This window comes from Pinus tabuliformis, chromosome 6, assembly GCF_031772625.1.
Source record: "Pinus tabuliformis cultivar Carrire ecotype Pingquan chromosome 6, CPIR1, whole genome shotgun sequence".
Lineage (NCBI taxonomy): Eukaryota > Viridiplantae > Streptophyta > Pinopsida > Pinales > Pinaceae > Pinus > Pinus tabuliformis.
In genome coordinates, this window is record NC_142292.1 from 1,866,687,340 (window position 1) to 1,866,698,146 (window position 10,807).

At 39.2% G+C, this 10,807-nt stretch overlaps 1 protein-coding gene across 4 annotated transcripts; it reads left to right on the forward strand.

Moving 5' to 3' along the window:
- Positions 1–2,409, forward strand: LOC149266578 (heat shock cognate 70 kDa protein-like). 4 transcript variants are annotated; one of them, XM_089430699.1, is made up of 2 exons: positions 1–223; positions 330–2,409. In XM_089430699.1, the coding sequence occupies exon 2, from the start codon at positions 385–387 to the stop codon at positions 2,200–2,202; it is 1,818 nt and encodes a 605-aa protein (XP_089286825.1). In that variant the 5' UTR covers positions 1–223; positions 330–384; the 3' UTR covers positions 2,203–2,409. The 4 variants fall into 4 exon arrangements, with proteins under 4 accessions (XP_089286825.1, XP_089286837.1, XP_089286831.1 ...); XM_089430711.1 differs by having other exon boundaries at positions 376–2,409; XM_089430705.1 differs by having other exon boundaries at positions 1–179.
- The last annotated feature ends 8,398 nt before the right edge of the window (positions 2,410–10,807 follow it).

The following is a 10,807-nucleotide window of genomic DNA, read 5'->3' on the forward strand; positions in this document are numbered from 1 at the left end:
GCGAGGTCTGTGCCAGACGATAGGTTAACTTTAAACTCCTACGATTTAGCCCATTCACTGCCCAGATTCAGTTAGATTTGGCACCAAAGGGAACAGGTGAACTCATCGGAGGGAGTAGAAGCGGGCTGTCCTCCAGGCATGAGCTAGGCGCCCCCATCGGGCCTTTTGCTCTATCTTCCGTGAGATTTCTCCCTATTACCTTTAAACAAAGTGAAGTTATTCGGTAGGGTTTCCTCATCTGCATCTTAAATCTGTTATTCATGGTTTTCTTTTTGCCAATGTGTTGGAGCTTAGTTTGAAGGACTGCTTTTTTTCTTGGGATGATGCAGTGACAGCTTTGTTCCTTGGTATAATACAAACCTCTGTATCCCATAGGTGCGTGCAATGAGTAAAGGCAAGGCAATCGGCATAGATCTTGGAACAACTTACAGCTGCGTAGCAGTTTGGCAGCATGATAGAGTGGAGGTTATTGTTAATGATCAGGGAAACCGAACCACTCCATCCATTGTTGCCTTCACTCCCTCTGAGAGATTTGTTGGAGACGCGGCCAAATACCAGATTGCAAATAATCCCCACAACACCGTCTTCGATGCCAAGAGACTTATTGGAAGGCGGTTCACTGATTCCTCTGTGCAGAGTGACGTTCAACTATGGCCTTTCACTGTTGTCGCCGGAGACAATGGAAAGCCTGTTATCCAAGTTCATTATAAGGGCGAGAGGAAGATGTTTGCAGCCGAAGAGATCTCTTCGATGGTACTAGTTAAAATGAAGACGACAGCCGAAGCATACCTAAGCTCTGATGTCAAGAATGCCGTGATCACAGTGCCGGCCTATTTTAGCGATTCTCAGAGGAAGGCTACTAGAGATGCGGCCAACATTGCCGGTCTTAACGCCATGAAAATTATTAATGAACCAACCGCTGCAGCTATAGCTTATGCGTTTCATGGTGAGGTTTGTTCCTCCAATAGAAAAAATACCGTCTTGGTTTTCGACCTTGGAGGAGGTACCTTTGATGTTTCCATTGTTACTCTGGAGGGACGTGAATTTGAGGTGAAGGCTGTAGGAGGGGACACACATTTGGGTGGCGAAGATTTTGACAATCGGATGGTCAAATACTGTGTTGAAAATTTCAAGAGAAAATACAGAAAGGACATTACCACAAGCGCCAAAGCCCTTCGGAGGCTCCGTTCAGAATGCGAAAGGGCAAAAAGAAATTTGTCTTCAGTGGTAGAGACTATGATTGATATTGACTGTCTCTACGAAGGTCTGGATTTTCACATGAAGATTACGAGAGCCAAATTCCAAGAGCTCATTACCGATTTCTTCGATAAGTGCATGCAAATCCTCAGAAAATGTCTGGAAGACGCCGGGATGAAGAAAGAGCAAATTAACGAAGTGGTTTTAGTAGGGGGTTCTACTCGCATTCCAAAGGTACAGGAACTCCTTCAAGATTTCTTCCATGGAAAAAAACTCTGCAAAAGCATAAACCCCGATGAGGCTGTTGCATATGGCGCTGCACTTCAGGCGGCAGCCTTGAACAATGAAGGCATCCAATTCGTCCTCATGGATGTCACGCCTTTGAGCCTTGGAGTCAGTGTTAAAGAGGGTGAAATGTCTGTAGTCGTTCCCAGAAATACTCCCATTCCAACTCAGATAGAGGCTTCTTACACTACATTGCGTGACAATCAGGTAGAAGTGCCTGTTCGAGTGTATGAAGGCGAGAGAGCAATGGTTGCGGACAACAATCTGCTGGGTGAATTTCAGTTGAGTGGAATTCCGGCGGCCCGTTGTGGAGTGCCAAGCCTTGCAGTTGTCTTTGAATTGGACGCAGACGGAATTCTGAAGGTGTCAGCCCGGGACAGGGGAAGTAGGGTAAGCAATTTTATTACCATAACGAACGATGGTGGTCGGCTGAGCAAAGAGGAGATCGAGAAAATGACGGGTGATGCCGAGAGATTCAGAAGGGAGGATGAAGAGGTAAAGAAGAAGCACAGTGCCAGAGTCGATTTAGAGAATTACGTTTACAACATGAGAAGCAGAGTGAAAGAAGCCGAGAGCAAGAGAGAGATGAATGTGACAGTGGCAGCAGATATTGTGCAGATGCTGAATAGTGTGGAGGAATGGTTGGATGAGAACGAGAGTGCGCAGCTTTTCGAGTTGGAAGAGAAATTGAGAGGTTTGACAAGCAAATGCAATCTTTGACACGCTAAACATAAATTTACTGAAGCTTTTGCAAAGTTCATAGCATGTTAATTTAGGATGTATTAGTTATGATATATAGTTCCTCTTTCATAATGCAGTAAACATTATATTCCATACTGAGATAATGCTATGTCTTTCTCGTCTGCGAACAATACAGGAAATTTTAGCCCTTTTATGATAGGCAGCTGTGTTATTTATCCAAATTAAGATGGTTGTGAGTGCCAAAACATAAAGCTATGAGGAATGCTTGTATGCCCTTAATTTAACTTGGCAAACATTATCTTCCTGAATTTTTAAGTGACAGGGAGCCTGGTTTAGGAACTTGAAAATTATAGTGACCGGGATTTTTTAAGCTTGTATGCCCTTAAATTAACTTGGCAAACATTATCTTCTTGAATTTTCAAGTGACAGGGACTCTGGTTTAGGAACTTGAATTTTAAAGTAACAGGGATTTTTAAAGAGAAATGTTTGACGATTTGTTTAGTTTCTGCGTCAACTTTGCAGGCTGTTTGTTTCCATGAGTGAAATTTTATATTTTATTTGTTTTCACGAGTGAAATTTTTTATTTTATTTTTTTTCTCAAATAAGTTTGCTTCATTTTATTTAATGTATAAAATTATTGTATTTAAATGTTCCTCTTAGCAAAGATGAATTCTCATCTAAGTCGATAAATAGATATATGTGACACGTATAAGTTTGTTAAAGTGATTTGTATATTTGTAGATGTATGAACCATCTCTGATTTAAAAAATAATGAGATTCAATTTTCCGAAGTGGTTTACATTGTGATGTAGATTAGTGTTTTTTTATTCAGGAAAATTTGAATTAGGACTCTACTTATCCCAAAGTAACAAAATCCCTAATAATATTGGCAACAACCACGAACCCCTTAAACCTATAATGTTTATTTGGCCAAAAACATTTGTATTTTATATCTTAAGTAGTGTGAATAACTAAGAGGCTATGTCACTCTCCAACCTATTTATGAGTACCTAAAGTGGCGAGAAAAACACTAAAACATATGCGTCATTGGCCTTATCCTATAGCATTTCCCAAATTGGAAATGATGTATGATACGGCTGGCCGGCCATGTTTTTCAATGCAAATGCTTTCTGTTTGTGTTTTTTTTTCTTTTTTATGTGCCCATCCAAGCATCCAAGAAGGGCATGGGACCCTTATGTTGCCAAAAAAACACACATCTGATAACTAATAAACATAATCCTATTCACTCCAGATATTTAATTAATTGATTTTTATTTTTTATTTTTTATGGATTTTTTTACTACTCTTGATATTGGTGATGATGCAACCATAAGTGTTGTTGCCTCTTCTTCCGATCCACATTCTAATTCTATTGAACAAGCATTTTGTTTTATTTTTGTTCGTACAGATAAGGATATGGATGAGTTGTATTCAGATATATAATTATAGTTGGGTTCAACTTATTTTTTTAGCACACATATCTTTATAAAGAACAACTTTAGTTGTAAGGAAAAGTTTTAAATTTTATATCATGTAATCATCCATGAAACTTAATATCTAAATATGATTTTCCTTTTCAAGTGTCATTTATCGGTATTATTTTTTTATTCTTGCAATATGGAGATGCCCACACACATTTCCCTCAATGTACCCATTTTGGAGAGGACCACATTTACCACTGTGGAAACTTGTAGATGTTCCTAAATTTTGTGCAACTTAGTTAAGCAGTCATGAACTCTCTTTATTAAGATAACCTTGTACTTGCTTTTCTTAGAATTGTGGCATGCGCGTCGCAATCTCAATTTTATCAAAAGTCATCAACTGGACATTGCAGAGCTAATTCCTCACATCGACCTTGTATCACTGACATCCCACATTCCATATAGGAGTCGTTGCGACATTTAGCTCAATTGTCTTGGGGTAAGCCCATCTTTCATGTCTTGCGTTGCGTTTTTGTTGCTTTTGTGTTTCGCTTTGTGTGAATGATGTCTGCTTTATTTCAATGAGCACTTGCTATTGTTTTGATGTATGTTAGCTTGTAGAAGCACCATTTCAGTTTTCGCTTGCATCTCACTGCTGTGGCATGCATGACATTTATTTGCACGAATAGTCATCGTCGTGAAGACTCGCTTCACACACATGCATGCTTTCCCATTTTCTAAATCCTTCACTTGTTGTTTTCATGTATGATCATTCACTCTTGTTTGCACTCATCTCACCATGCATTTAGACTTCTCATGTTTTCAGTCGCTCGTCGGACGGATTACGCTGCCTTGGCCCGGACTGTACCTTGCCCGGCTAGCACTGCACATTTCTGGAAGCGAAGGCTTTGCCTTCTATCCAAAAATTCTGGAAAGTTGGCCCAGTACTGACCTCCAAGCTTTCATTGCGCAATTCTTGGAGGCAGCCCCAGAAACTACACAATGCAGTTTACTATTTGCATGTCACTGCTTACTGAAATTGCACATTACGCAGTTTCAATCATCAACAGACCAGGATGGACTGTGCATTGCATAGTTCCAGCAGTTAGTCAGCCTCCTGACAACCTGGATTGTGCCTTGCGCAATTTTAGCAGTCAGTCTCCCAACCTCCTGGCGGAAATTGCGCAACCTTCACGATCAATCATACAGGTATATTGCAAGTCAGTCCTCAAGTTTGTTTTGGTTTTCGATTGAAAGATTTCTTTCCATAAGTGTTGCTATGTCTTCAGGCATCACAGGTGTTCATTTGTCTCTAAGCAGCACAAGTAAAATGGCCTTCAGGAGAGCATAGTAAATGACACTGTTAAGAGCACAACTAGGGATGCATTTAGGCAAGTGTCTATGAGCTCACCTACCTATGAAGAAATCAATTTGTTCATAGACAAGGACATCAAGATAATATGGCAGTAGCATTATAGCAAGCAGCGCCATCAGCAGAAATAGAAGGCAGCACACCTGCACGTAATGAATGCAAGAGGAAGCTTGTTGACAACACCGAGGTGGAACAAAGTTGCAAGCTCAAGCAGATCCACTTGTGATGAAAGGAACTTTAGAGACTAAGACTATGAGGTGATGACGTGACATGAATATCGCTCAAAGACAGAGAACAGAACAAAGGAGTTTCATGTGCTGAAGCAGCAACTCAAGGAAGAAAAAGAGTTGCATATATGAGAGAATGAGTTGCAGCAGGAACAGGTACAGTAGGAGGCACAACATGCATGAATGGATGAAACTTCACCTGTACAAGTTATAGATCCATCCTAGTAGCTGGCATAGAGCAGACAAGGTGATCAGTGTTGTTGATCACATGCAAGGGAATTCAATAGCATGCATGTCATTGTGTGCATGCATGTGATCCCACCCATTTGGCATAGTCACCGAGGTGAAGACAAGAAGCACGCCCAAATAGAGTTGAACATGTATTTTGACAAGTTGATGCGCATGGCCACTAGCGCATGCTTGGAGATCAACTCAGACACTATGCATCAACATGTTGTCGGTCCGGTCGCACCCAGGATGACCATGCACATGCTATCAGACAAGTTGGATGGAGGAGACATATCAGCATACCGGATGCAACGGAGGCAAGAGTTCGCTTCAGCAAGATGACACCATTGAGCGCACGACACCATCACAGACGACCAAGCTTAGCATCAGTTTGTCACCATCAACCATCACAAGGATGTCAAAAAGTTGGTCTCAGAACAATGGTCCGAGTGTTAGTGATGTCTTGTTGGCTTGCTCAAGCCATTTTGTCTCACATGGGTACATGTGAAAATTGTATGTAACGTCTTGTCAAGTGGAAGTTCAAGTGTCGATAGTTGGATGTCACAGTCATAGAGTAGATGAAGAGTCATGAGGGTAGATGAACTGTCACAAAGGGGAATGTCAAGGGCCATGCTACCCTTTACTATAAATAGTCCCTCATAACTCATTGTATAGGATTTTGGTTAGCCAAGCTTTTGATAAGACTATATTAGAGAGAGCTTGGACAGTTTTGTAATGTGCCTTGGCTTTTCCATTATGCAGAGCTAATATATCTCTTTGGAGGAGCAGGAAGTTGTGGCTGTAACGTTTCGTTGTTGGAACTAGTGGTTGGACATGGATGTATTGTATGACTGTAACTTACACTTCTTAATATAACATATCTAGCACGTTTCATGCATATGTCATATTTTATTCCAGCTATCTTGTTTACTGTAAATGGTATCTGTATCTGTTTGCTTACGCATGCATGTATAGACTATTCTGTATAAGTATGTATGAATCTTACTGAAATGTGTTGATTGGTTTAACCATCACTTTGGATTGTTGGTTAACTTGCTTTCCAACTTGAGATGCATCTTCGCTCCTGTGCTCCCTTCTAAGCCGCATGCTAGAAGGAGGGCCATATGACAAGCTATGTCCTCTCATCCTGTTTTGAACCTTTACATATCTATCATGGAGTCTTCCACTCTCATCCCTCCATGATTTGTTTCGCATGCTGAATCTGTCACCATCATAAGGGATTTCTTTGATCTCTTATCCACATACATGTATGGTGGTGAAGGCAAATTGGCTTGGCCTGAGTTCTTACATGACTTCCTTGCCTTGCTTGACAAGGATGATGGATGTTCTAATGAACAAGCCAGTTCGCTGCTTGCATACACACTTTGTGAATCTCCACATTGGTGGTTGTGCATCCTACAGGCTGACAGCATGCACTCACTTCAGCACTTTTGTGATCTCATTGAAGATACTTTCTATCATTTTGATCCAGAATATCTTGACCAAAAACTATTACAACAATGGAAGGCTTCGCATGAATCACCTTTGGAATTTTGACAACGCTTTTGTGATTTGCAATTTCAAGCTCCAAAGAGCCAGATGAAATTTCCTTATCTTTGGGATAGATTCGAGTACTATCTTAACAATTCAATCCCTCCCAAGAAGAAGTTCAATTTCAAACCCTGCTCAGCATACTTCGGTGATGGTGTTGCGCAATCACAGACGGATATAGTCCCTGTCACAAGTGATTGCCCGTCGTCCCCTCATCAAATAGCTCCACCATCACAGAGTAATGTGGGAGAGCACGAACATACATTTGTTAAACCGTCATGTCTTCCCAACATCGCTCCTTCCGATTTTGGCACACACTTGGTTGTGAGTCCCATACCTCGTCACATGTATTTTATACCTCAACCTTTGTCTTCGTATTCTGATCATCCTCTAGATGACATTGTTTTGTGTTATTCCATTCCAGACTCTACATTTGTTTTGAACGAGGATCGATCTATCGACGGAGTTGGCGTTGCACAACCAACATGCTTTGGAATTCATGAAGAGCATGATAGGGAGCTTGAACAACCATTGACAGTGGGGGACCATCCCTATCTGTCCCTATTGTTGTAGCATTTTTTGGTTCTGATTAAATAGAATATTTAATCATGTTTCTATGCTCATAAGGCAATTATACAAGGCAAATGAAGGTCTATAGATTGATTAATTAACTTCCCATTCATCTCCATTTATTCATATATTTACTAATTTCCCTTCCACTCATATTTTTCATATTAAACATTAACATATAGTATTAAATCCATAATATTTCCCTTTTCCCATATTATATAGTTCCTATTAAAACAGCCCGAAATCCTTCAGTTTCATTAGAAACTCTGTATTTCATAATAATGTCACATCGCAAATCAACGGAGCCACAGGCCTTTAAAATACGAAAATACCATAGTTTTATTAATAAAACTATGTATTCCACAAATATCACATCGGCGGATTGAAGAACCCTTTTAAAGCAATGCATATACCATAGTTTTATTATAAAAACTATGTATTCAAACAATATCGCATCGCAAGTCTTCCATATGAATGCACCCCTCGCAATTCGAACTTCGATTACGATATGCGATGGGAGGCCCGGACCCGATGTTATATATATAATAGTTTATTCCCATATCGTGTTCGTTCCCATTGCAATTCCCGTCCATGTATACATCCTCTGCCCGGACCCGACCACGTATATATTTCAATTAATCGCTATATCACATCCGCCTTTATCATATATACACCCGCCTAACTCCGACAACGATATGCGATTAGTGTCGAACCTGATAGTATTTCACACCCGATTCCATTAAATTTCAAGTCCACCCTTATGTGTTTTGTAACGAATTTCTCTGTTAAATCGTTTTTTCGATTTAAACAAAGAAATGACCCAAAGCCTCCATTTAAGCCGCTAATCACATTTTGACCATGATTAAACCATTCTCACCATATTTAATCCCTCCGTACTCTCTCTTTTGCACTGTTCATTGCCCGTAGTTTAATGGTTAACTGTTTTACCATTTAACATATAAAAGGCCATTTTTTTCTCTGTTTGCCTGTTTTAACACAGTGTAGCCTCCACTATGCCACTGCAGCCATTCAAGCCATCATTTAGCCTCCGATGCACCCCAGACTCCTCCGATAGTCTTTCAAGCTTGGCAGAGCCATTAAAGACCCTCAGCCACCATATTTTTCTTAACAAGTTCTGTGTTTTGTAGGTTAGAAGATGTTGTTCCAGGTTTATAAAAACAAGCCCGGATAATAGTTTGAAGACAATATGAAGATTTACTGTTGAAAACAACAGTAAAACGTGAAATGCATAGTCAAAATCATTCAGCTAGGTAAAAACAAATTCACAGAGGTTAAATAATATCAGTAAAATGATTTAAATGAAGAAATCTGCCAGTGTAGAGGACGCACCAGCTAAAGGGGCAAAATATTAGACAATAAAGCTAGCATAGCCTAAATAAAAGGGACATCAACAAGTAGTTCAATAGCTTCCCCTATCTTCCTGCCAAGAAGATCTTCTCTATTCCTTGAATAAAGTTTAAACAACTTTTAGATATTTGTAGTTTTATTATTGTATAAATAACTCCTTTCCTGAGTTGTAAATGGTTCGAAGTAGAAAATTCATAGCATTGTTGTAAAGTTGTGACTGTTGGTTCGACTTTGAACCTGGAAGTCACCTTTGAAGGAAGCTTTTATAGATACTTGTTGTACTCAGCCTTTCTGGGGCCTTAATACAAAACAGAGGATTCTGAATCTGGTTTTACATAGTTTTGTGTTATCCTATAAGTTTTTCCAGTTTTCAATCATTATGTGTTTTCTTCATATGCTTATGGTAGGAACAATAGAGTATCAATTGATTCCTATAAGCTCCTAAAATGATCATCTATTAATAGAATGGATTAATGCAACTGTCTATGCCTCTAAATCCCCTCCAATCATAAATCATCAGCATCTTGTGTAAGCTTAAGTATACTACCTTGAATCTTTTGAATGTAATTTAGAAGGTTTTCAAACTTATGATTGTTCTATTTTACAGTCTCGAAACTGTGCTAATCATATTTTTTATTGTCTTCTACTCACTACTATTTTGATCTATATCACTATGTAAAGTCTTATAGCAGCACTCTACTGAAGCAATTAATATATCCAAAGGATTAATTACTTCAATCCTACATGTGCCTTCTTTCATTGGTCTTCCAAAATTAAAACCAAAAACCCCCAAAACAATTATTTTAGATGCTCTGGCATTGGTAGCTTGACCAACTACTATCTCAGAGGTACAACATTAGACTGGCGTTGTTGCTGGGAAGTGAAGTAACAAAGATCCTTCTTCAGGGAACGATAAAGTTTAGATCCATTTCTTGCTAGTGAACAAGGAATAGGCATTTGTATTGGTTGCAATATTTTCACCTGGCGACTCCACTTTGTCAGATGGCGATTCCACTGAATTACCGATCCCACTCTTGTTTTGAAATTTCAGCTGCCTTTATTGCTATGCAAGGTTCATGGATACTTGAAATCAACAGTATATGTCTTTTCCTCTCAGCCATGGTCAGAAATCTAAAATGTCTACAGAGGATGCAACTTTTAAAGTACACTTGTGAGTATAAGTTTTCCATGGGATTTCATATTCATATTGCATATATTCTTTAGATTTTCAGCTGCTGGCAACTTGGTTTGTCAATAAATCCACTCCACACTTGGTTACATTGGAAAACATATTACACCTAACAATGTAAAGTTTTTTAGTTCAGTTAGATAGAGGTGTGGGAGTGATTAGCTACTTTCAGTTTCAGGGTGCAGTAGATCTACAATTATTTCAGTTATATTTCAAGATTGCAGTATCAAGTTTGGTTTGGTTGAGTGCAATAACTTCCAAGGGATTAACTGATTAACTCCATAGCCCGTGAATTAGGCACTCTTGTGCTTATTTCCACTTACATTGTCAGTTGTTTCACTTCAACAGTTTTCAAGTTTCAGATTTTAGTGTGAAAGAGTATCCGAATTAGTGCAGGCATATGGTTGCATTTTGCAATTGTAGGTTGCAATGTGCAGTAGCAGAGTACTGAAATGACAACATTAATTGATGGGGATTTGTTATATTTTTACATAAGGTGGAAAACTAGTGGTTGGTGGTTTTATGGTATGACTCCATGCCCAATACTAAAGGCAACTAGTCTACTAGCTCTCTGCATTCTACAAGAGAAAGCAGTCCCTAGATGGAGCCAATGTTGTAGCATTTTTTGGTTTTTATTAAATAGAATATTTAATCATGTTTCTATGCTCATAAGGAAATTATACAAGGAAAATGAAGG